General features: G+C 44.5%; 3 protein-coding genes across 3 annotated transcripts in view; all 3 read left to right on the top strand.

Moving 5' to 3' along the window:
- LOC141191464 (uncharacterized) overlaps positions 1 to 16,004 on the top strand; it is a 39,427-nt gene extending 23,423 nt beyond the window's left edge. Inside the window, exons 2-7 of the mRNA XM_073661356.1 lie at positions 7,161 to 7,297; positions 7,427 to 7,600; positions 7,675 to 7,798; positions 7,882 to 7,979; positions 8,156 to 8,246; positions 12,457 to 16,004. Coding sequence (XP_073517457.1) covers positions 7,161 to 7,297; positions 7,427 to 7,600; positions 7,675 to 7,798; positions 7,882 to 7,979; positions 8,156 to 8,246; positions 12,457 to 13,646 — 1,814 coding nt within the window. The 3' untranslated portion in view covers positions 13,647 to 16,004. The remainder of the gene's footprint in view (positions 1 to 7,160; positions 7,298 to 7,426; positions 7,601 to 7,674; positions 7,799 to 7,881; positions 7,980 to 8,155; positions 8,247 to 12,456) is intronic.
- Positions 1 to 26,884, top strand: part of LOC141191468 (uncharacterized) — a 618,018-nt gene that overhangs the window by 313,844 nt on the left and 277,290 nt on the right. The gene's annotated exons all lie outside the window — the stretch shown is intronic.
- LOC141191465 (uncharacterized) overlaps positions 12,503 to 26,884 on the top strand; it is a 60,377-nt gene continuing 45,995 nt past the window's right edge. The window contains exon 1 of the mRNA XM_073661358.1: positions 12,503 to 12,614. The gene's annotated coding sequence lies outside the window, so the exon portion shown is untranslated. The remainder of the gene's footprint in view (positions 12,615 to 26,884) is intronic.

Below are 26,884 nucleotides of genomic sequence, written 5' to 3'. Positions count from 1 at the left end.
ACAATGTGAACATCAGACATTTAATCATTTTTTGATACAATAATCAAGATATTTAGATAGAACGTAATATGTACACTGCTCAAAAAAATAAAGGGAACACTGAAATAACACATCCTAGATCTGAATGAATGAAACATTCTCATTGAATACTTTGTTCTGTACAAAGTTGACAACAAAATCACACAAAAATCATCAATGGAAATCAAATTTATTAACCAATGGAGGCCTGGATTTGGAGTCACCCCCAAAATTAAAGTGGAAAAACACACTACAGGCTGATCCAACTTTGATGTAATGTCCTTAAAACAAGTCACAATGAGGCTCAGTATTGTGTGTGGCCTCCACGTGCCTGTATGACCTCCCTACAACGCCTGGGCATGCTCCTGATGAGGTTGCGGATGGTCTCCTGTGGGATCTCCTCCCAGACCTGGAGTAAAGCATCCGCCAACTCCTGGACAGTCTGTGGTGCAACGTGATGTTGGTGGATGGAGCGAGACATGATGTCCCAGATGTGCTCAATCGGATTCAGGTCTGGGGAATGGGCGGCCAGTCCATAGCTTCAATGCCTTCATCTTGCAGGAACTGCTGACACACTCCAGCCATATGAGGTCTGGCATTGTCCTGCATTAGGAGGAACCCAGGGCCAACCGCTCCAGCATATGGTCTCACAAGGGGTCTGAGGATCTCATCTCGGTACGTAATGGCAGTCAGGCTACCTTTGGCGAGCACGTGGAGGGCTGTGCGGCCCTCCAAAGAAATGCCACCCCACACCATTACAGACCCACTGCCAAACCGGTCATGCTGAAGGATGTTGCAAGCAGCAGATAGCTCTCCACGGCGTCTCCAGACTCTGTCATGTCTGCCACATGTGCTCAGTGTGAACCTGCTTTCATCTGTGAAGAGCCCAGGGCGCCAATGGCGACTTTGCCAATCCTGGTGTTCTGTGGCAAATGCTAAGTGTCCTGCACGGTGTTGGGCTGTGATCACAACCCCCCATCTGTGGACGTCGGGCCCTCATACCACCCTCATGGATTCGGTTTCTAACCGTTTGTGCAGACACATGCACATTTGTGGCCTGCTGGAGGTCATTTTGCAGGGCTCTGGCAGTGCTCCTCCTGTTCCTCCTTGCACAAAGCCGGAGGTAGCAGTCCTGCTGCTGGGTTGTTGCCCTCCTATGGCCCTCTCCACGTCTCCTGGTGTACTGGCCTGTCTTCTGGTAGCGCCTCCAGCCTCTGGACACTACGCTGACAGACACAGCAAACCTTCTTGCCACAGCTCCCATTGATGTGCCATCCTGGATGAGTTGCATTACCTGAGCAACTTCTGTGGGTTGTAGGGTCTGTCTCATGCTATCACGAGTGTGAAAGCACAACCAACATTCAAAAGTGACCAAAACATCAGCCAGAAAGCATTGGTACTGAGATGTGGTATGTGGTCCCCACCTGCACAACCACTCCTTTATTGAGGGCGACTTGATAATTGCCAATAATTTCCATCTATTGTCTATTCCATTTGCACAACAGCATGTGAAATTGATTGTCAATCAGTGTTGCTTCCTAAGTGAACAGTTTGATTTCACAGAAGTTTGATTTACTTGGAGTTATATTCTGTTGTTTAAGTGTTCCCTTTATTTTTTTGAGCAGTGTACTTACCTATATTTCTTCTTTTTTCCCATACTTATCCTCTCGTACCTACAGTTATCCTTACCTAGCTATACTTATCCTTAATTACACTTACCCTTTTTTTCTTATTTTTATTGAATTGAAATATATTTAGCCTTTATTATGTATTCTTATCTTTTTTTACCTATACTTATTTTTTTTTTTTTAAATATACTTATTGTTTCTTACCTATATTTATCTATAGTTATGCTTTTTTATCAATACTTATCCTTCCCTACCTATACTTATCTTCTTTTTTGTTATTTTTGTTTTTTTTTACATATACTTATTGTTTCTTGCCTATCCTTATACAATATATATTGTGAGGCAGTGACCCGGATCGTGTACGAGGGACGGTCTATCTCCCCCAGAATGTGTACAGAGACCTATTAAAACCATTGGAGTGCATTGCAGTCACAGACACACCTGTGGCTACAATGCAGGAATGAAAGTGAGCATTGACCTAGTCAGGCTATCTGGCTAAGGCAGATTAGTAAAAACCTGACAGGGCCTTCATTTCTGGGAGGAGGTCACAGGAGGCAGTGGGGCGGCCTCCTCCCTCCAACCCGGGTTTTCCAGTGGCTCTTGCCACAGATCCTTTAAAACCCATGCTCTAAGGATTATTGTTGTTCTATGTTGGAACCTGCTAGGAGCACAGCAGGAAACCTCAGCAGGATTAAGGGTGGCTGAACCCATGCCTGGGAACCCTCTGCACCTGTCAGGCTCTGAGCGGCCGGCACAGCCGTTGCCCACGGCAACCATTGTGTATGGACTTTCTGTTAATCCGGCTGCTAACCGGAGGACTTTCTTTTAACCCGTGAGTTGCTGAAATAAAAGCTGTTTATGTTGGACTTGCTTGGGTCACTGCCTCAGTTACTGCACGGTGTGAACACCGCCGCCTTACAATATATATATATATATATATTTTGAATGATGGGGCCCATCAGACTCTAGATACTTCACTGCCATGCACCATTATTAGGCATTTAAGTACCGTAGTATCTAGGCAGTCCCATGCTACTTGGGGGAGGAGGTCCGTTGAGTCAAACCTTCTTAGATGCCATGTTTGCTTTTGACAGCAGCAAGTGGTTCAGCTGTCAGGGTTTTTGTTGCGGCTGCACCTGTTCATCCCTGCGGTGTACATCTGTTATGGTGCCTAAAAGAGTTAATTTTTTTTAAATCAACTGTTTAACTTGTTAATAATAAAAAGTAATAATCCAGCAAAAAAGAAAAATGAAGATGGCATTTACCAGTCTCGAAGAAACGTCATGTCCTTTCATGTCATTTCTAGTTTAAAAGTGGCAAGCATGGAGAGTGGGGAGGAAATAGACGGACAACCGCCGTTTCGCGCTTGTAGCAGCGCTTCTGCGGGTCCTGGTAATCAGGTGACGTAGAGACACAGGTGTAAACACATAATACGTCAACAACATTGTTATTATTATTTATTATTATAGCGCCATTCAATCCATTTGAAGGGGATATACAGTACAGACACACCTTCTCATTTAAAGATTTTTCTGTATTTTCATGACTATGAAAATTGTACATTCACACTGAAGGCATCAAAACTATGAATTAACACATGTGGAATTATATACTTAACAAAAAAGTGTGAAACAACTGAAAATATGTCTTCTATTCTAGGTTCTTCAAAGTAGCTACCTTTTGCTTTGATGACAGCCTTGCACATTCTAGGCATTCTCTTGATGAGCTTCAAGAGGTAGTCACCGGAAATGGTCTTCCAACAATCTTGAAGGAGTTCCCAGCGATGCTTAGCACTTGTTGGCCCTTTTGCCTTCACTCTGCGGTCCAGCTCACCCCAAACCATCTCGATTGGGTTCAGGTCTGGTGACTGTGGAGGCCAGGTCATCTGGCGTAGCACCCCATCACTCTCCTTCTTGGTCAAATAGCCCTTACACAGCCTGGAGGTGTGTTTGGGGTCATTGTCCTGTTGAAAAATAAATGATGGTCCAACTAAACGCAAACTGGATGGAATAGCATGCCGCTGCAAGATGCTGTGGTAGCCATGCTGGTTCAGTATGCCTTCAATTTTGAATAAATCCCCAACAGTGTCACCAGCAAAGCCCCCCCACACTATCACACCTCCTCCTCCATGCTTCGCGGTGGGAACCAGGCATGTAGAGTCCATCCGTTCACCTTTTCTGCGTCGCACAAAGACACGGTGGTTGGAACCAAAGATCTCAAATTTGAACTCATCAGACCAAAGCACAGATTTCCACTGGTCTAATGTCCATTCCTTGTGTTATTTAGCACAAGCATGTCTCTTCTGCTTGTTGCCTATCCTTTGCAGTGGTTTCCTAGCAGCTATTTTACCATGAAGACTTGCTGCACAAAGTCTCCTCTTAACAGTTGTTGTAGAGATGTGTCTGCTGCTAGAACTCTGTGTGGCATTGACCTGGTCTCTAATCTGAGCTGCTGTTAACCTGCGATTTCTGAGGCTGGTGACTCGGATAAACTTAGGAGCAGAGGTGACTCTTGGTCTTCCTTTCCTGGGGCGGTCCTCATGTGAGCCAGTTTCTTTGTAGCGCTTGATGGTTTTTGCAACTGCACTTGGGGACACGTTCAAAGTTTGCCCAATTTTTCGCACTGACTGACTTTCATTTCTTGAAGTAATGATGGCCACTCGTTTTTCTTTACTTAGCTGCTTTTTTCTTGCCATATTACAAATTCTAACAGTCTATTCAGTAGGACTATCAGCTGTGTATCCACTAGACTTCTGCACAACACAACTGATGGTCCCAACCCCATTCATAAGGCAAGAAATCCCACTTATTAAACTTGACAGGGCACACCTGTGAAGTGAAAACCATTTCCGGTGACTACCTCTTGAAGCTCATCAAGGGAATGCCAAGAGTGTGCAAAGCAGTCATCAAAGCAAAAGGTGGCTACTATGAAGAACCTAGAATATAAGACATATTTTCAGTTGTTTCACACTTTTTTGTTAAGTATATAATTCCACATGTGTTAATTCATAGTTTTGATGCCTTCAGTGTGAATGTACAATTTTCATAGTCATGAAAATACAGAAAAATCTTTAAATGAGAAGGTGTGTCCAAACTTTTGGTCTGTACTGTACACAGCACAAACAATTACAATAAATTTTGAACAATACAAGTCGGCGAGTGGTCCAGGAGGAGCGAGGACCCTGCCCGCGAGGGCTCACAGTCTACAGGGGATGGGTAAGGATACAGTATGCGGGGGTAGAGCTGGTCGTGCAGCGGTATGGTGGAGCGAGGGTTACTGCAGGCTGCAACATGTTAAAAAAACAAATATAAAATGTTATAAAAACATAGAAAAATTGGATCAATTGTTTAATCCTAAAGGGCCATTAGCGTTGGATCACAGAATCCACTAAGCTTCTCTTTGCAGAAGTATTTTTTTTGTGATCCCCCCCCTCTATCAGGGGATTTAACTATTTCTAACCCGGCAAATTTCAAGACTTTTGAGTCGGCACCATGACAGTCAGTTACATGTTTGATAAACCTCTGTGATCCTTTTTTTGTCTCTATAGAATGAAGGCACTCTCTAATCCTAATAAAAAGGTGACAAATAGTTTTATGTGTTTACACCTGTCTCTACGTCACCTGATTACCTGGACCCGCAGAAGCGCTGCTACAAGCGCGAAACGGCTGTTGTCCGTCTTTTTCCTCCCCGCTCTCCATGCTTGCCACTTTTAAACTAGAAATGAAATAAGGGACATGACGTTTTTTTACGAGACTGATGAGTGCCGCCTTCATTTTCTTTTTTGCTGGATTATTACTTTTTGTATTTTGAGCAGAACACCACGTACCCTTGAATTTTGGTATATGTTCATGATAACAGGTGGATCTGTTCAAGTATCAACGAGGTGGTGCAGGAGCCTTGATACTTGAAATAATAAAATGTGTCTTGCTTTTTGCATGTTTTTTTCTTTTTACAAGAATTGTTGGCACCAATTTTCTTTTGAAACATTGCTTTTTCCTGGTATTTTTCTTGTAATATAGGAAAGCCTAACACCAGAAATAAGCCCCATAAAACACTGTACATGGAGACTTTGGTATCAAATAATTTCTATTCCCAGTGTTTGTGGAACAAAAAAGCATTTCTAAATGCCTCAAACTTCTGTGTGTAAATCAGACATGAGATCTAACGTGATAGAAGATTACAGTCTGGGGAAGACGGGAAACATTCATATAGACAGCCGGTGGTGATGTAGTCAGTGACTGACTGTGGCCAAATAGGTTTCTAAACCCGTAGTAGAAGATGAAGATGTCGTCCTCATCATGAAGTAGTTAGCAGGGCTGTGGAGTCCGTGTCCATTTTGGTGGAGTCGGAATCAGTATAACATGGACCGACTCCAACTCCTAAAATAAATAATAAATTGGGTATAGTAGTTCAATGCAGTTTGTGGGGAATATTTTTTCATAAGAATTTGGGAAAGTTATGAAATGTCCTATAAATGTCTGTCCTATTCCTGATCTAAGAGTTTAGACTTCTAGCTGAGATGAATCTGTGCTACAGTAGTTATCACTTAAACATGAGCCGTGTATGAGGGAGTCGTGGAGTTGGTATCATGGAAATTGTGGAGTTGGAGGTTTGGCTTTCCAACTCCACAGCCCTGGTAGTTAGTTCTCATGTCACGTGTAATGAATATCTTTCACGGGTGTGTCAGATGTGACAGACAGCCGCCCTGCAGTTGGTTGCCGGAGATCTTTGTTTGGCATTACAGGCACCTTCTTATATCTTTTTGACTCTAGGACCCAGCGGCTACCTTCCTGTTGCTAGTTAACACCCTGGCCTGGGTGTATAAATACTTTCACTTTGCAGTAGGGAGGTGCCGGTGATATTCACATGACCTTTTGTGAAGGCTTGGAGCAAGTGCAGTTCTTACTTCCTCTCTGGTGGGAAGAGGACATGTGTGCAATCTCTCTTAAGTCGACTCAAGCTAAGCTACTTCCCCCGTGTCTGTCTCTCCTTGCTGTCTTTGGTGTTAGTGGGGAGCGACTAGCGCTCATCCCTTTTTCGTTTCCTAGCCAGACCCTAGCTCTAGAGAGAGACAGTGTTTTAGGTTCCTGTTCGGCTATTGGTGAGCAACCAATATAGGGATGGTAGGGAAGGACAGGGTGATATCAGATCAGCCTAGGAGGTCTCCATCCTCTCTGTCCTTAGTGTCTGGGCTCCCTTCCCCTGATCTCTTTGTGTTGCACTTTGTCTTTCCTACACTGTGCGTGACAATATCTCCTGCAGTATTGCTAATGCCGATTCCAGTGTCAGTAAATGAGATGAGAATTAGCGTTATGTACGATGAGTCTATGAGAAACGTATTCAGCTGCAGATTCAGAGGAAGAAACTGCTTGTTGTCTGTGGCCTAAAATATATAGATTTTATTACTAGATGTAAAGAAGAAAACTAAATACAGTAAAATAATAAATCTCATATGTTTCCCTTATTGCACTGGATTTTTATGATATTACATCGGCTCATGATCTTCTCATTCAGGTCTTTACAGTATTGGATACTCTACTGAAGATCCTCTATATATGATTGAACCATCCAGGATGGACATGGACAGAGACAAGATGGCGGAGAGGATATTACACCTCACCCTAGAGATCCTCTTCCGGATTACTGGAGAGGTGAGAGATTCTGATGATGTCACATTACATCATTCTTATCTATGGGAATAACAGATGGACAGAACTGGAGAGGTGAGGACTCTGGAAATGTCTGGAGTGAGATTTATTAATGTGTCTCTCCATAACCAGGATTACACAGTAGTGAAGAAGAGTGAGCAGTGTCAGGACCCTGTGTCTGAGGGATGGGGAAGACCCCTGAGCCCAATCACAGGGCCTCCATCTCACCCCCTGATACATGAGGACATCAATGACCAGAAGATACTAGAACTCACCTACAAGATGATTGAGCTGCTGACTGGAGAGGTGACACTGCTGGGACATTATACAGTAACGCTATGGAGGGATCGAGGGGGTGACGGTATCATTGTATGTGTCAGGTTCCTATAAGGTGTCAGGATGTCGCTGTCTATTTCTCCATGGAGGAGTGGGAGTATTTAGAAGGTCACAAAGATCTGTACAAGGACGTCATGATGGAGGTTCCCCAGCCCCTCACATCACCAGGTAATAGACAGGACTAAATACACACGGCCTATAATTATCTGTATGTAAAGAATGAATTCAGTCTCTGTATGTGTTTCCCCCAGATCTATCCAGTAAGAGGACAACACCAGAGAGATGTCCCCGTCCTCTTCTTCCACAGGACTGTAAACAAGAAGATCCCAACGTTCCTCAGGATCATCAGGTAGATGGAGAGAAGGTGTCATGAGATCTCCCCTATGATGTGTAGGCACCTGTGAAGGTCTTGTGTTCAGTCTTGTTCTATACTTGTGTAATGAGACCAGTGGAGATGGCCGGATTAGAGCTGATCATAGATGGGACTTCTCCATCTGTCTGTGACTTTTATAATATTTGTTTCAGGGTGAAGATCTGACCCATATTAATACTACAGAGACATATGTGAGGGCTGATGAGCGGTGTAAGGAGGAGATTCCTACATATGACTGCCCAGGTGAGTAGTAACCACTAAATGCAGATTCTTCTCAGTCACCGGCTGTGGCTTCTTTATCGGTGGTGTAGTCCGGCCGTATCACAATCGTGTGATCACCATTTTGCCTCTAGACCACAATATTCTCCTCCACCCAAAACTGTTCAAATGACTTTGGGCATTAAAAGCCCTTTTCTATAGAACTTTCAACTTGGAGGAGCCAGGAAGAATGAGCCGCTCCGGAGCTGCGCTCAGTGAGTGACAGAACATCGCTCCTGAGCTGCAGCTTTGGAGCGGCTTATTGTCCATGGTTCCTCTGCAGCAGCAGTTGGATGGATTACAGCGGGGAACACCTAGGAGAGGTGAGTACATGGATTTTATTATTTCATTCTTATTTTTACACAGGTGGACACTGGGAACAGACTACCACTACCCTCAGCATTGTCCCTGCTGGTGCTGATCACAGCACTGGCAGGAACCATGATGAGGGAAGTGTTCAGCGCCGGCGTTTGGGAACAGCGCTAACTAGCGCTGATTCCCAGGCGCCGTTATGTGTCACATGAATGACACATGGATGTCATCCGTGTGGTACATTTTGCGGACCGTGTGTCCGCAAAAAAGCAGACTTGTCTCCGTGTGGCTCACACGGACAAGCGGTCTGTGAAAACACACTAACATGTGCACAGACCCATTCTGCGTGTGTCAGTGTCTCTGGTACATGTGGAAACTGTCACCACTCGTACCGGAGATACTGACATGTGAAAGAGCCCTAAGTAAGGCTGGCACCATCCAGAGATCAACATATGCATATAATACAATATACCAAAGAGAAGATATGCAAAAAATAGGGATCACTTTAACCCCTTAAGGACGGAGCCAATTATGTCCTTAATGACCAGGCCAAATTTTACAAATCTGACCAGTGTCACTTTGTGGTAATAACTCTGGATGCTTCAACGGATCCCACTAATTCTGAGAATGTTTGTTTTTTCATGACTTATTGTACTTCATGATAGTGGTAAAATTTCTTTGATATCACTTGCGTTTATTTGTGAAAAAATCAGAAATTTGGTGAAAATGTTGAAAATTTTGCAATTTTTAAACTTTGAATTTTCATGCCCTTAAATCTGAGAGATATATCACACAAAATAGTTAATAAATAACATTTCCCACATGTCTACTTTACATCAGCACAATTTTGGAGCCAAAATTTTGTTTTGTTAGGAAGCTATAAGGGTTAAAAGTTGACCAACGATTTCTAATTTTTCCAACAAAATTTACAAAACCATTTTTTTAGGGACCACATCACATTTAAAGTGATTTTTAGGGGCCTTTATGACAGAAAATACCCAAAAGTGACACTATTCTAAAAGCTGCACCCCTCGAAACCACATTCAAGAAGTTTATTAACCCTTCAGGTGCTTCACAGGAATTTTTGGAATGTGGAAGAAAATAATGAACATTTAACTTTTTTTCACAAAAATGTTACTTTATTTTTACAAGGGTAACAGGAAAAAATGGACCACAAAATTTGTTGTGCAATTTCTCCTGAGTAAGCAGATACCCCATATGCGGGCGAAAACCACTGTTTGGGCGCGCGGCAGGGTTCAGAAGGGAAGTGAGTGACATGCTTGAGTCCCCGCCCGCATGTTTCACGGTTGTTAGACACCCCAAAAAAAACATGCAGGGATTGCTCTTGTATGGCAGGCAATCCCCGCGTGTTTTTTTGGCTGTTTCATAACCGCAAAACATATGGGGCGGAGACTTGAGCATGTCACCCGAGCACCTGCGATACTCTTGCAAACTCAAGTAGTAAGCACTTGCACTCAACACTAGTTGCCATATCATCATCGTTTTTTTTCTTTACTTTTGAAAAAATCACAGACACAGCCCCAGCCTCACCACAGCCCCAGCCTCAACACAGCCCCAGCTTCAACACAGCCCCAGCCTCAACACAGCCCCAGCCTCAACACAGCCCCAGCCTCAACACAGCCCCAGCCTCAACACAGCCCCAGCCTCACCACAGCCCCAACACAGCCCCAGCCCCAACACAGCCTCAACACAGCCCCAGGCTCAACATATCCACAGCCCCAGCCCCAACACAGCCCCAGCCTCACCACAGCCTCACCACAGCCTCACCACAGCCTCAACACAGCCCCAACACAGCCCCAGCCCCAACAGAGCCCCAGCCCCAACACAGCCTCAACACAGCCCCAGGCTCAACATATCCCCAGCCCCAACACAGCCCCAGCCCCAACACAGCCCCAGCCTCACCACAGCCTCAACACAGCCCCAACACAGCCCCAACACAGCCCCAGCCCCAACACAGCCCCAGCCCCAACACAGCCCCAGCCCTAACACAGCCCCAGCCCTAACACAGCCCCAGCCTCAACACAGCCCCAGCCTCAACACAGCCCCAGCCTCAACACAGCCCCAGCCTCAACACAGCCCCAGCCTCAACACAGCCCCAGCCTCAACACAGCCCCAGCCTCAACACAGCCCCAGCCTCAACACAGCCCCAGCCTCAACACAGCCCCAGCCTCAACACATCCCCAGCCCCAACACAGCCCCAACACAGCCACAGCCCCAACCCTATCCCGAGGGATCCATTCACTATAATGAGGCAGCAGAGTTACTCTGGACTCCCTCTGGCCTCTGTTTAACGGTGTCCTTTTTTCCGAAGTTCACAAAACTGTGGCCAACGGCACTTTTATGCACGCCTAATAAAAAGACAGACACCGTGAGATCACAGGCCAGACGGCGTCTACGGTGCCTCCATCTGGCTCATTACAGGGAATCTTCCGCCGGGGGTTCCATATTTCAGAGATTTACATGGAAACCCCGGTGTAAGTGCTCAGCGTAGAGCGCAGGATAAATGTGAGCAGAGCCTTACTGCTATCTTTGGGAGGCAGAATGAACAATTCAGCAGCAGGTGAAGAATTGGTTTTATTTTTTATGCCATTCCTCGTATGGTATAAGTGATTAGACAGCTTTATTCTTTAGGTCGGTGCGATTGCAAAGATACCAGATTTATATCGGGTTTTTATGATTGGCAGCTGTCACACACTAAAAGACGCTTTTTTTTGTTGCAAAGACTAGTTTTTGCATCGCCATATTTTGAGAGCTATAATTTTTCCATATTTTGGCTGAAAGAGTCATGTGGCGGCTTGTTTTTTGCGGGATGAGCTGACGTTTTTATTGGTACCATTTTCGGGCATGTGACCTTTTTTTATCGCTTTCTATTCCAATTTTGGGAGGCAGAATAAACAAAAACCAACAATTCAGGAATTGTTTTTTTTGTTATTTTTTTATGCCGTTCCGCGTGTGGTAAAATTGATAAGGCAGCGTTATTCTTCGGATCAGTATGTTTACAGCGGTTACCACATTTATATCTTTTTTTTATGTTTTGGCACTTTTACACAAAACTATTTTGTTGAAAAAAGATTTTTTTTGCATCTCTATTCTGAGAGCTATAACTTTTTTATTTTTCGGCTGATGGAGATGTTTGGTGTCTTGTTTTTTGCGGGACAAGATGATGTTTTCAGCGGCGGTATCATTTTTATTTACATTCGTCATTTTGATCGAGTTTTATTCCACGTTTTGTTCGGCGGTATGATGATAAAGCAGCGTTTTTTGATTTGTTTTTTATTTTTTTTACCGTGTTCACTAAAGAGTTTAACTAGTGTGACAGTTTAATTGATCAGGTCGTTCTGGATGCGGCGATACCAAATATGTGTTCTTTTATTGTTTATTTTTTATTTTTTCATAATATATATTTGTGGTATAATATATATTATTGTTTTTGGATTACTATTCTTTTCATTTTTTTAAAAAAATATTTTTACTATATATTTTTTTTTTTTTACTTTCTTTCACTTTTTTACTTTGTCCCACTATGGGACTTTCATTTTTTGCAGGCTGATCGTTTATATAACTATGCGGGCTGTCAGCGCTGCACTGACACAACTTAGTTAGATCATGCACTGCGCACGATCTAACTAACTTGCTTGTGCAAGTTCACGTAAAGGCTGCATGAACCGGTCACCAACCAGCATGGGTATGTACACAGAAGGCTATTATGTGCGTGTAGGGTGTGTGAAGAGATGATACGAGGGTCCTGGTTTTGAAGAAAGTTTTGTATGGCAAAACAGGGACAGTTTAAGTTGAAATCTTGAAAAATATCAAATTCAAGGATATTTTATTCAAAAATAATAATTGGTTTTATTCTTGGCAGATGACTGTACCAGGAGATCAGAGGGACAGCTGACATCTTCAATTTTTAAATCAGATGATCTTGAGATCTCACAGGATACAATTGAAGTGAATGCCATTTCTCCAGATTTACCATCATCCCTTCACAGCAAAGATCTGTCATCTGATCCTATGAAACAGGTCCTGTCTTCTGATTCATTTCCGACTACTAAGGAAAATCATAGTCACAAAAGAGGCATTAAAAAACAAACTGTTCCTAATGCAAAGAAGCCATTTTCACATTCAGAATATGGAAATAATTTTCCCCTCGAAAAGTCTTTTCTTAAACATCAAAATATTCACACAGCGGAGAATAGATTTTCTTGCTCCAAGTGTGGGAGATGTTTTAACCAGAAATCAAATCTTGTTAGGCACCAGAGAACTCACACAGGGGAGAAGCCTTTTTCATGTTCAGAATGTGGGAAATGTTTTGTAGATAAATCAAATCTTTTTACACATCAAAGAATTCACACAGGAGAGAAGCCATTTTCATGTTCAGAATGTTGCAAATGTTTTAACCAGAAATCACTTCTTGATAGCCACATGAGAACGCACACAGGGGAGAAGCCATTTTCCTGTTCAGAATGTGGAAAATGTTATAGACAGAAATCAGGTTTTATCAGACATTCTAAAACTCACACAGGGGAGAAGCCTTTTTCATGTTCAGAATGTGGGAAATGTTTTTTAGATAAATCAACTCTTTTTAACCATCAAAGAACTCACACAGGGGAGAAGCCATTTTCATGTTCAGAATGTGGGAAATGTTTTAACCGGAAAGATCATCTTAATATCCACCAGAGAACCCACACAGGGAAGAAGCCTTTTTCATGTTCAGAATGTGGGAAATGTTTTACAGAAAAATCATATTTAGTTCAGCACCAGAGAACTCACACAGGGGAGAAGCCTTTTTCATGTTCAGAATGTGGGAAATGTTTTATCCTGAAATCGATTCTTGTCATGCACCAAAAAACTCACACAGGGGAGAAGCCTTTTTCATGTTCAGAATGTGGGAAATGTTTTAACCGGAAAGATCATCTTGATATCCACCAGAGAGCTCACACAGGGAAGAAGCCTTTTTCATGTTCAAAATGTGGCAAATGTTTTACCCGGAAAGTGAATTTTAATATCCATCAGAGAAGTCACACAAAGGAGAAGGCTATTTCATGTTCTTAATGTGGGAAATGTTTTACATGGAAATCAACTCTTGATAAACATCAAGTCACACAGGGGAGAAGCCTTTTTCATGTTCAGAATGTTGGAAATGTTTTAACCAAAAATTGTATCCTAAAGGTGTTGTCCACCACTAGGACAACCCCTTGACATCCCCCATGTTTGGCTACAATTAAAATTAAAACTGAGCTCCTGTGCCGGCACCATTCCAGCGGTGTCGGGACTCGCGTTCTCGTGGCTAATGTGAGGTTGTTAACATCACACGAGCCTTGTACCCAATCAGCACCGACTTCACTGTCCTCATCTGCAGATGTATTAAACATCAACAGGAAGCCAGGGGTGCGGATAGTCTCTGACTTCATCTTAATGTTCAATTTGTCCAAAGGTGGGGACAGTGATGCCAGCACTGATTGAGCGCAGGGCTCACATTACATAGCAATCTCACATGAGCCCTGGGGACGCAAGTGCCAACACCGCTGAAGCGGCACCAGTATTGGAGGTCTGCATAAGTGTTTTTATTTTAACAGAACCAAACATGTAGTGGACAACCCCTTTAAATTTCTAAAATACTACACAGAAGTTATTGTCGTACCTAGAATGTGAAAAATTAAGTACTGGAAAATCATACTTTGTTGGCCATGAAATATAATTCAGATGGGGAGAATCTATATACATTATTGACAAATTGTTCAAAAACATAATGGACAATCATATAATTAAATGAGAAAGGGAAATTACTTTAGAACTTACCTTATTTTTGGACTATAAAATACACTTTTAGTATGAAAAAATCTTGCTAATAAGTGATTGCATGTTACAGATTGGAGCCAGCTTCCTGTGACAGAGGAGAACGCTGAGACAGTGTTGTTCCTGATAACTGAGAGAACTGCTCACCTCCAGCCCCACACTTATCTAACTGATTAGTGCAGAGCAGGAGAGGAAGGTTCCGGGACCTGCACAGAGGCTGCACATCCTGAGTGAGCCTCTGAAGAACTTTTCACCCAACTAGCTCAAGGATCTTTCCAATTATCTAATCATTCACATAACCTGGAAGGAACTGCAAATACAGTGTATGCGCATATGTAGGAGAATTGTGTAAATGTGCATGTGTAGCAGAGCTGTGTATGTAAATGTTCGTATGTAGCAGAGCTGTGTGTATGTAAATGTTTATATGTAGCAGAACTGTATATGTATGTAAATGTGTATATGTATGTAAATGCGTATGTAGCAGAGCTGTGTGTGTAGCAGAGCTGTGTATATGTAAATGTGCATATGTAGTAGAGCTATGTGTGTATGTAAATGTGGGTATGTAGCAGAGTTGTGTATGTATGTAAATGTGCATATGTAGCAGACGGCGACCAGGCAAATGCCCACAGAAAAAAGCCCACAGCCATAATTGCCCACAAGGAAAGTTGCCCACATGGAAAATTGGCCTCAAAGAAAATTGCCCACACGGAAAACACAGTGATATCTCTGATTAAAGATACTGTAGTAGATGTCACCTGCAGTCCTATGTAACACAAACGATAACACAGCGATACCTTTGTGAGTACAGATAGCAGAAATAGCAATCCTCTGGATCACACTGCTTGCTAGCTTTTCCTGAACTCTGCGTGTGCTGGGCTTTTGGGGGGGGAGTAAACAGGAGTTAGGTAGAATCAGTGATTGATTCGACCAGACAGTAACTATCTATTGATAATGACAGACTGGTGCAAATATTTTTCAAAACAACAGATCTTCATAATTTTTGCGCTAGATCAACCCAAAATCACAAGTTAATCACATATGTGAACATCTTCACCTTGCACCTCCACTATCACAGATATGAAACTGTGTGATGCTGCAATGGTGAAAAACGATGTGGGCAAATTTCCGTGTGGGCAACTTACCTCATGAGCAAACTTCTATGTGGGCAAATTTCCTTCTGGTTAATTTTCTTGTGGGCTTTTTTTTCTGTGGCCATTTTTCCTTAGTTCATGACACGCAACGTCATTTTGACACATTGTTGTGATGGACGTGAGACTCAGCCATGAAGAGAAGCGCACTCTGCTTCACCCTAATGGATAAACTGATTATTTCAGTTTCGCTACAATTACATAGTTATTCCAGCCATATCCCCACTTAACATAGCAGTATATAGAATGGTATCATGACTAAGGACATAAATTCATTAACCCATTAGGATTTTAAACATGTAGTTAAAGAGAGATAGCAGTGTCAACAATTATATCAAGAATTACATTTATAGTTAATACTAAAAATCCACAAAAAATGTCTACACCATGCATAAAAAAACACTTTGTGGATTAAAGATAAAGGTATATTGTACGGGACTACAAATAGAAGTCCAGAACATTTAATAAAGACTTACAGAAAACCTAGTGCTGCTAATTTGTTAGATATGCTCTTCTGTGACCCCACTGGGGAGACACGAGGGTCAGTAGATGCTCTCGTCCGCTGACCTGGCTGTCTTAAGAAAGACGGCATGGACCAGGGCTCATCCCACTGAACACCCGTACTCCTTCCCCGTGGGCAGGACACTACTCAGACAACACAGGATGAGGGTAACACACTACGGTAATAATTTATTGGATCACCAACAGCGAACAGCATATAGTACAGTTTCAGCAAGTACGTAAGATGGTGCAGGTGGCAGAGTCTCACCCTTCCGGTAGCTCGTCGTTAATTAGAACATCTGCAACTTCGGTGCTTCCAGAGCCAACTACCCCAACCAGTAACACCCCGCTTTTGGCTGGCAACCTCACAGAGGAGGTAGCGGCTAACTTAGGAAGCTGATAGTCTATTGAGGTATGTGGCTAGATGACCTGATTGTTCCAACCTGGGTTCTACAAACGTCTCCATGGGTTAAGTAATGAGCCGTGAATCAAATTATAATAGGTAATCAACATGTTTATAAACATTGATTGTTCAATTAACTTGCGCCTTTAGTTCTCTAAGGATAGCAGAACAATAAGCTGCAGGGTCGGATAAAATAGGTAGTCAACGAGCATTTAACAAACATCAATTCAAGAGTCAACATTAAGGCTAATATGAAGAGTGGCTTATGTCTATTATCCTACTGAAAAATACATCTGGCATTATTAAGAACTAGCTATTGAACCTGTTCTACACCCGGGTGGCGAGCATTTTTATTGGTATATGGCCCCCCCTCCTGCTATGTGCTGCCCCCCTCCTGGTATTTGTGCTCCCCAATCCTGTTCCCCCATCCTGTTATGTGCTGCCCCCATCCTATCCTGGTATGCATGGCACTCCTCATCCCTATCCTGGTATGCATGGTACCCCTCATCCCTATCCTGGTATGCATAGCACCACTCATCCCTATCCTGGTATGCATGGCACCCCTCATCCATATCCTGGTATGCATGGTACCCCTCATCCCTATCCTGGTATGCATGGCACCCCTCATCCGTATCCTGGTATGCATGGTACCCCTCATCACTATCCTCGTATGCATGGCACCCTTTATCCCAATCCTGGTATGCATGACCCCCTCAGCCTTATCCTGGTATGCATGACCCCCTCAGCCTTATCCTGGTATACATGGGCCCCTCACCCCCATCGTGGTATGCATGGCACTCCTCATCCCTATCCTGGTATGCATGGCACTCCTCATCCCTATCCTGGTATGAATGGTACCTCATCCCTATCCTGGTATGTATGGTACCCCTCATCCTGGTATGCATGGCCCCCCATCCGAATCCTGGTATACATGGCCCCTCCACATCCCAATCCTGGTATACATAGCACCCCTCATCCCCAATCCTGGTTTTCATGGCACCTCTCATCCCCAATCCTGGTATGCATAGCACCCCTCATCCCCAATCCTGGTACGTATGGCACCCCTCATTCCAAATCTGGTATGCATGGCACACCTCATCCGAATCCTGGTATGCATGGCACCGTATTCCTCATGCTGGTATGCATAGCCCCCTCATCCCCAATCCTGGTATGCATGGCACCCCTCATCCCAAATCTGGTATACATGGCACCCCTCATCCCCCAATCCTGGTATGCATGGCACCCAATCCCTCATCCTGCTATGCATGGCTCCGTCATCCCCAATCCTGGTATGTATGGTCCCCTCATCCCTATCCTGGTATGTATGATACTCTCATCCCCCAATCCTGGTATGTATGGCACCTCTTTTCCCTATCCTGGTATGCAAGTCACTCCTCATCCCCCAATCCTGGTATGCATTGCACCCCATCCCTTATCCTGGGATGTATGGTACCCCTCATTCCTTTTCTGATATGCATGGCACCCCGCATCCCTATTCTGGTATGCATGGTACCCTTCATCCTGGTATGCATGGCACCCCATCCCTCATCCTGGTAAGCATGGCACCCCTCATCCCTATCCTGGTATGTATGATACTCTCATCCCCCAATCCTGGTATGTATGGCACCTCTTTTCCCTATCCTGGTATGCATGGCACCTCCTCATCCCTTTCCTGGTATGCATGGTACCCCATTCATCCCTATCCCAGTATGCATGGTACCCCCTCATCCCAATCGTGGTATGTATGGCACCCCTCTTCCCTATTACGCTGGACACATACAAAAAAATAAACACACTGACCTTTCTTCCCTGTGCTCCAGTGCTGCGTCCTGTTCTGCCGGAGGACGGGGGAGGAGTGTGGCGCCAGAGTACACGCATGCCCATACCTCGCTGTCCGGCGCCATTTTGCTGAAGACACGCTGCAAATGTGTCCAGTAAAATGTCGCCCGATAGCATGTGCCGATTCCGATGCCTCACTCCTGCTCCGGTCTTCGGACAAAAGAGAGGCGCCGCAGCAACGCTCCTCCCAGTTAGGTAAGTATGGCGCCGGAGATCAGTGTCTACGCATACCACGATCTCTGGCGCTATACACTCTTCTTACCTGTAACTGTTCTTCTGTCTGAAGCCAGACTGCGCAGGCAAATGTGTCTTCAGTAATATGCTGGTACGCATGGCACCCCTCATTCCAAATCTGGTATGCATGGCACCCCAACCCTCATCGTGGTACACATGGTACCCCTCATCCCCAATCCTGGTACGCATGGCACCCCTCATTCCAAATCTGCCATTGTGTAGTAGGAAACCATCTTTTACGGGACCGTGGGCTAGCTGCTGTGCTGAGAGTGGGCGGAGGACGGTGAACCAGACAAACTGCTGGACCATGAGTGAGATGCTGGCGGAGATGTTACGATGGATTGATAAAGTTGTGGTGTACTCATTTTCTGAGATCGGTCAAAAACAGCAGGCATGTCCACTCCTGTTTCAGATCACAGGTTCTCACTCAGCCTGTCTGGAGCATGTAAAGAACCGGAGGTTCTGTGGTGGGAGACCTGCGTGACAATACTTGGTACGGTTACAGGAAAAGGAAGAAGCAGCAGATGCGGTTGAAGGGGCAGCTGATGTTTGTTGAGGTCTGCATTTTATTGCAGTGAGATTGCCAGAGTAACGCATGTTGATTGCGCATGTGAAGGTTCATGCATGTAATAGTCAAATTATTGCACTTTTTCCCTCTACTGAGTTTTTTTATCGCAAAGTTTGCAGATAACGTGAGTTGGCTTATCCTTTGCGGTCTCAAAAAAGGCCCAGGCTTGGCAATCCTTGCTGTTCCTCTGAGCTGAAGACCCGCAACCGCTGCTGGCCACAGGCACAGTTGTAGCTAAGGATGCAGTGCTCGTCGCGGTTGCATCACTCTGTGTGTACCATAGGACACAACGTAACCTCCTTGTCTTCCTCCTCCACCTCACATGAGTTACTCAGCTGTGTGCCTCTGGGTTCACACCCAGTGGGATCTACAAACTCATCATCAGCCAGTGTGTTATGCCATTCCTCGCCCTGAGAGTCACCCTCCTCCTCTTCTTGCCCCGACAGCACAGTACAGTCAAGGGTCAGGAAGCTGCTCCGACCCAACCTTTTTTTTTTTCCCCCTGTGTGAAGAACAATATCTGCCCAAAAGAATTTTAAGCTGAGATGTAGTCTGCTTTTTATACCAATTTTGAGTTTATCAGGTCTGTGTACCCCTGTGTGAGAACAATATCTGCCCCAAAGAATTCAACTGAGATGGTGCCTGCTTTATATTCCACAGCAGAAAGAAAAACAATTTCTATTTCATCATGTGTTCTCCTGTGAGAACAATATCTGCACCAAACAATTAATTTAAATTGAGTATTATAATGGGGACCGAGACCTCTTCCACTACAGCCAACCCAGCAGATGCAAACACAATCAGGCGTGTTAACATTTCAAAAAAATTAGGGCCTAACACCACCATTTCTGTGGCAAACAGATTGGAGATGGTGGAGTTCAATCTCTTATATCAGTCATGTGTAGGATGAAACAATCTTTTACCTGACCACAACAGCGGGACCGAGGGCTGGCTGCAGTGCTGAGAGAGGGTAGAGTGCTGTGAACCGGACAAACTGCTGGACCATGAGTGACAGAAGGAGGAAGAAGCAGCGGATATGGTTGATGGGGCAGCTGGTGGTTGTTGAGGTCCGCATTTTAGCACAGTGAGATTCCCAGTGTAACGCATGTTGTGTGCACATGTGAAGGTTCATGCATGTAGTAGTCAAATTATTGCACTTTTTCCCTCTACTGCATTTTTTATCGCAAAGTTTGCAGATAACCGGAGTTAGCTCAACCTTTGCAGTCTCAAGGCAACCCTTGCCGCCCCTGCGAGCTGCAGACCCGCGACCGCTGCTGGCCACAGTTGTGGCTAAGGATGCAGTGCTCCTCGTGCTTGCATCACTCCGTGTCTGTGCCATAGGACGCAAAGTAACCTCCTCGTCTCCCTTCTCCACCTCTTCAGATGAGCTATTCAGCTGCGTGCCTCTGGGTTCACACCAAGTGGGATCTACAACCTCATCATCATCCAATGTGTTAACCCATTCCTCGCCCACAGTCACCCTCCTCTTTTTGCCCTGACAGCACAGCACAGTCCGTATGACCGTCAGATATCTGAGTCTCATCAGGATCACCTCCCCCTCCAGGGGTTAATGTCTGGTGACAAGGATCAGGAAGCTGCGCGGACCCTACTTTTTTTTCCCCCTGTATGGAGAGCAATATTTGCACCAAAGTATTTTAAGCGGAGATGTAGCCTGCTTTATATACCACGGTAGTAAGATAAACAATTTTGAGTTTATCATGTCTGTGTACCTTTGTGTGGAGAACAATATCTGCACCAAAAAATTAATTTCACTAGAGTATAACAATTGTAAAGGAGACCAAAACCTCTTCCAGTACAGCCAACCCACCAGGAGATCGAGACCCTAACCAGGAGTGTTCACTAGGCCCGAAATTAAGGCCTAATACCACCAAAGTGGCATCAATTTCACCAGAGTAGAAGTAGTTTAATGAAGACCAAAATCTCTTCCACTACAGCCAACCCAATAGATGGAGACCCAATCAGGATTCTCCACATTTCCAAAAATTAATGGCAGACACCAGCGAAGTGGCATCAATTTCACTACAGTAGAAATTGTACAATTAGGACTGACACCTCTTCCACTACAGCCAACCCAGCAGATGGAGACACAATCAGGAGTGTTCACATTTAAAAAAATGAGGGCCTAAAACCTGCAGCAAGAGCAGGCACAAAAGCCATATCGCAGACTGCCGCACACTAAAAACTAGAACATCGCCTAGTCTGTACCGTCTGCTATTGGGGTGCAAAAGTACTTGGAGATCCATGACTTGTTTATCTTGATGAAAGTTAGGCAGTCTACATTTTCATGGGACAGCCGGCTGCGCTTATCCATCAGGACACCACCAGCAGCACTGAAGACATGTTCTGCTGGCTGCCGGGCATGATAAAACCTCCAAGGCGTGACAGGCGAGCTCAGGCCATGCATCCATTTTTGAAGACCAAAATGTAAAAGGTTCCACATCCTCCCTGATGGTATTCATATTGAGCTCTAGATACTTCTGCACCACCCTATCCAGTCGTTCACCACGTGTCAGACTTGTACTCTGTTGTGCTGGTGCACGATCTGGTCTAAAAAATGTGTGAAAGGACTCTCAGAAATTGCTTCTGCCATTTACTCTGCTGCTGCTAATGTTTTGGTGTTGACGAAAGACTACAGCTGTGATGCACACTGTGTGCCTCACTGCTATCTTGGGGAACACCTCTCTTAAGGTTGCTTAAAAGCTTGTTTCGATACTCCAGCATTAGCAGGTCCCGTTCCAGGGCGGGAAGCATCAGGCAAAATTTACTCTTATAACGTGGATCTAACAGAGTGGCAACCCAGTCGTCAGCATTATTTCGAATCCTATTTATACGGGGATCCTGCTGCAGATAGTGCATCATATCGGGCTCTTCCAGGAGGTCCAAAGGCTGGCTGTATTGATGGCTGTGTAACACTGATGCTTGTTTCCTCCGTTCCCTCCTGCCAACCACCTCGTTCAACAGAGAGGGGATGATTATCCTTTTCATCTTCTGACTGTTGCTCACCCATCACCTCTTACTCCTCCATTTGTTCCTCGACTCTTGCACCTTCATTAACTGTTTTATCACCAACCCCCCATTGATCATAGTAATCCACCGTCACTTGGCATCCGCCTGTGTGACGACAGTCTTTAACTTTGAGACATTCTTATCCTTTCGGCATCCTCCTCTTCTTCTGGGACAACCACCTCCTGCCGCAGGCTATTCAAAGTCTGATGATGGCATAGTCAGCGCTATTTTAGTAGCCATTTCAAAACTGTTCAGAAGGGTGCAGAAGTCCTTAATCTGTGCCTACCCAATAAACGTGTAAAGAGAGGAGAGAACAAGGCGCAATGGGTGACTCAGTATTGCAATTGTTAGAGGGGTGTGGGAATGGCTACTAACCTTATGAAGTTGTGCACCTCTGCACAACCCCAGTGTAAAGCCCCACAAGCTCCGCTCTGTTGGTGGCTGTCATCTAATTCCAGCGGCGTTCACACATCCTGATCTCTCGGTGGTGGATCACGTGGTCAGGTTAGTTGCATGTAACGCCGAGATGGACGCCCAGCTTCACCAACACCCCCGGCGGCATTCCGGAGGGGTTAGGGCAGCGCAGCTTGGAAAACCAGGGTAGTAATTCTGATTAAAATCCTCCCACAGGTGAAATAACAATTAATTAAAGGCAGCTCTACCGCACCCCAACAGGGGGAAAGGGACAATCAGTAAATATGAATAGCGGTACCAGAGCGCCTATAACAGGGCAAAAATGAGAGGACAGCCACCAACAGAGCGGAGCTTGTGGAGCTTTACACTGGGGTTGTGCAGAGGTGCACAACTTCATAAGGTTAGTAGCCATTCCCACACCCCTCTAACAATTGCAATACTGAGTCACCCATTGCGCCTTGTTCTCTCCTCTTTACAGTAGCTTAACAAGACGCTTTTAATGCCCCTTGGAATAGTGGTGAAGGTCGCAGTGGAATAAAAAGACAATATCAATGCCCCTTGGAAGAGTGGTGGAGGTCGCAGTGGAAAAAAAAGACAATATCAATGCCCCTTGGAAGAGGCGTGGAGATCACAGTAGCTTAACAAGACGGTTTTAATGCCCCTTACAAGAGCCATGCAGTACAGCATATTAAACACATTATTCCCATTATTGGGGAGTGGGTCTCCCATAGTCTTTGCCTATGCCTTCCAAGCAAAAGCTGCCAAAAATTAGGATGGGGGAACTTGCAATGCCCTGTACAAGAGCCATGCAATACAGCATATTAAAAACATTATTCCCATTATTGGGGAGTGGGTCTCCCATAGTCTTTGCCTATGCCTTCCAAGTAAAAGCTGCCAAAAATTAGGATGGAGGAACTTGCAATGTCCCTTACAAGAGCCATGCAGTACAGCATATTACAAACATAAGTCCCATTATTGGGGAGTGGGTCTCCCATAGTATTTGCTTATGCTTTCCAAGCAAAAGCTGCCAAAAATTAGGACGGAGCAACTTGCAATGAACCTTACAAGAGCCATGCAGTACAGCATATTACAAACATTATTCTCATTATTGGGGAGTGGGTCTCCCATAGTCTTTGCCTATGCCTTCCAAGCAAAAGCTGCCAAAAATTAGGACGGAGGAACTTGCAATGCCCCTTACAAGAGCCATGCAGTACAGCATATTAAAAACATTATTCACATTATTGGGGAGTGGGTCTCCCATAGTCTTTGCCTATGCTTTCCAAGCAAAAGCTGCCAAAAATTAGGACGGAGGAACTTGCAATGCCCCGTACAAGAGCCATGCAGTACAGCATATTAAAAACATTATTCCCATTATTGGGGAGTGGGTCTCCCATAGTCTTTGCTTATACCATCCAAGCAAAAGCTGCCAAAAATTAGGATGGAGGAACTTGCAATGCTTGCAACATGGACCATGGTCACTCTGTTGGTATAGTGCTGGTGGAGGCTGAGGATAAGGAGAAGAGCAAAAAACAGCCGAAATGAGGAAGCGTATACCCATGTGTGGGTGTGAAGCGGTGCATGGGAATACACCTCCCGAAATAACACAGTGGATTTGACTTTATGTTACTCTGCTGTCATTTGGTGGTGATGAGAAGTCTGGCCCAATTCAGCCCTTGTTCATTTTGATAAGGGTCAGCTTGTCAGCATTGTCAGTTGACAGGCGAGTGCGCTTATCAGTTATAATTCCCCCAGCGGCACTAAAAACACTCTCCGATAACACGCTAGCGGCATGGCAGGCCAGGACCTTCAAGGCGTACAGATCGAGTTCATTCCAAGTGTCCAGGTTGGATACCCAATAATTAAAAGGCACAGAGGAATCACGGAGGACGCTGGTACGGTCGGCAAGGTACTCCTTCACCATCTTTTGAAACTTTCCACTCCTTGTGAGAGTACCCCGCGCCTCAGGGCCTGTAAGCTGGGCGGGTCTCAGAAAACTGTCCCAGAATGTTGACAGTGTTCCCCTCCCTCTTTACTTAGAATTTGTATTATGGCAAGAAAAAAGCAGCTAACAGTCTATTCAGTAGGACTATCAGCTGTGTATCCACCAGACTTCTGCACAACACAACTGAAGGTCCCAACCCCATTTATAAGGCAAGAAATTCCACTTATTAAACCTGACAGGGCACACCTGTGAAGTGAAAACCATTTCCGGTGACTACCTCTTGAAGCTCATCAAGAGAATGCCAAGAGTGTGCAAAGCAGTCATCAAAGCAAAAGGTGGCTACTTTGAAGAACCTAGAATATAACACATATTTTCAGTTGTTTCACACTTTTTTGTTAAGTATATAATTCCACATGTGTTAATTCATAGTTTTGATGCCTTCAGTGTGAATGTACATTTTTCCTAGTCATGAAAATACAGAAAAATCTTTAAATGTGTAGGTGTGTCCAAACCTTTGGTCTGTACTGTATATATACACACTGCTCAAAAAATAAAGGGAACACTTAAACCGCAGAATATAACTCCAAGTAAATCAAACTTCTGTGAAATCAAACTATCGACTTAGGAAGCAACACTGATTGACAATCAATTTCACATGCTGTTGTGCAAATGAAATAGACAATAGTTGGAAATTATTGGCAATTATCAAGACACCCTCAATAAAGGAGTGGTTCTGCAGGTGGGGACCACAGTCCACATCTCAGTACCAATGTTTTCTGGCTGATGTTTTGGTCACTTTTGAATGTTGGTTGTGCTTTCACACTCCTGGTAGCATGAGACAGACTCTACAACCCACAGAAGTTGCTCAGGTAGTGCAGCTCATCCAGGATGGCTCATCAATACGAGCTGTGGCAAGAAGGTTTGCTATGTCTTGTCAGCGTAGTGTCCAGAGGCTGGAGATGCTACCAGGAGACAGGCTAGTACACCAGGAGACGTGGAGGGGCCATAGGAGGGCAACAACCCAGCAGCAGGACTGCTACCTCTGCCTTTGTGCAAGGAGGAGCACTGCCAGAGCTCTGCCAAGCGACCTCCAGCAGGCCACAATTGTGCATGTGTCTGCACAAACGGTTAGAAACTGACTCCATGAGGGTGGTATGAGGGCCCGACATCCACAGATGGGGGTTGTGCTCACAGCCCAACACCGTGCAGGACGATGGCATTTGCCACAGAACACCAGGATTGGCAAAGTCGCCACTGGCGCCCTGTGCTCTTCACAGATGAAAGCAGGTTCACACTGAGCACATGTGACAGAGTCTGACATTGGCTTCAGGTGGAATGGGCGTGAAGGTAAGTAGAGTTTAATTTAGATTATTAAAGGAGTCTGTCTTTATTTCAAATAAATTATTTTCTTCATGGTGTGGTTGTCTTTTTTTCACATATCATTATCACTGTGGGGTTAGTAATGGGGGTGTCTTATAGACGCCTCTCCATTACTAACCTGGGCTTTATGCCAGCTGGCATCATAAGCTGACATCAACCCCAACCGTATAACCCCACTGCCACCGCTACAGGGCAGTGGGTAGATCGAGGCTAAGTGCCAGATTTGGCGCATTCTATGGATGTGCCATTTCTGGGGCAGCTGAGGGCTCCTGTTTCTAGCCTCGGAGGGGGCCAATATTCATGGCCCCTTCCTAGGCTATTAATATCAGCCCCCAGCTGTCTGCATAGTCTTTGCTAGCTGTTAAAATAGGGGTCTCCCATTTTAATAGCCAGTAAAGGCAAAGTATTCAGCTGGGGGCTGATATTAGTAGCCTGAGAAGCTCCGTGGGTATTACCCCTTTCCTAGGCTTCAAACATCTGCCCCAGCCGTCTGCTTAACCTCTGCTAAAGTATAAAATTACGGGGGACCCCACAGCAATTTTCTTTTTTTTTTTTTTTTTTTTTATATAAATTCTTTATTTTAACAAATGGCAAGTACAGTAACCAGCAGGGTCACTGTACTACTTATGTATGTGACTGACATTTTTCTATCTACACATGTGGTCCAAATTGTTGGTACCCCTCATTTAATGAAAGAAAAACTCACAATGGTCACAGAAATAACTTGAATCTCACAAAAGTAATAATACATTAAAAATCTATGAAAATTAATAAATGAAATTCAGACATTGCTTTTCTGCTTCCACAGAATTTAAAAGAAAAACTCATGAAATAGGCCTGGACAGAAATGATGGTCCCCTGAAAATAATGTGACAAAAGGGACATGTTAAATCACGTTGTGTCCACTAATTAGCTTCACAGGTATCTACAATCTTGTAGTTAGTCAGTGGGCCTGTATATAGGGCTACAGATACTCACTGTGCAGTTTGGTGACATGGTGTGTACCACACTCAACATGGACCAAAGGAAGCGAAGGAA

Source organism: Phyllobates terribilis, unplaced genomic scaffold, assembly GCF_046119375.1.
Source record: "Phyllobates terribilis strain yellow unplaced genomic scaffold, ASM4611937v1 Scaffold_46__1_contigs__length_10046794, whole genome shotgun sequence".
Classification (NCBI taxonomy): Eukaryota; Metazoa; Chordata; class Amphibia; order Anura; family Dendrobatidae; genus Phyllobates; species Phyllobates terribilis.
Note: the sequence above shows the minus strand (reverse complement) of the source record. Positions and strands in the feature narration are given on the sequence as shown.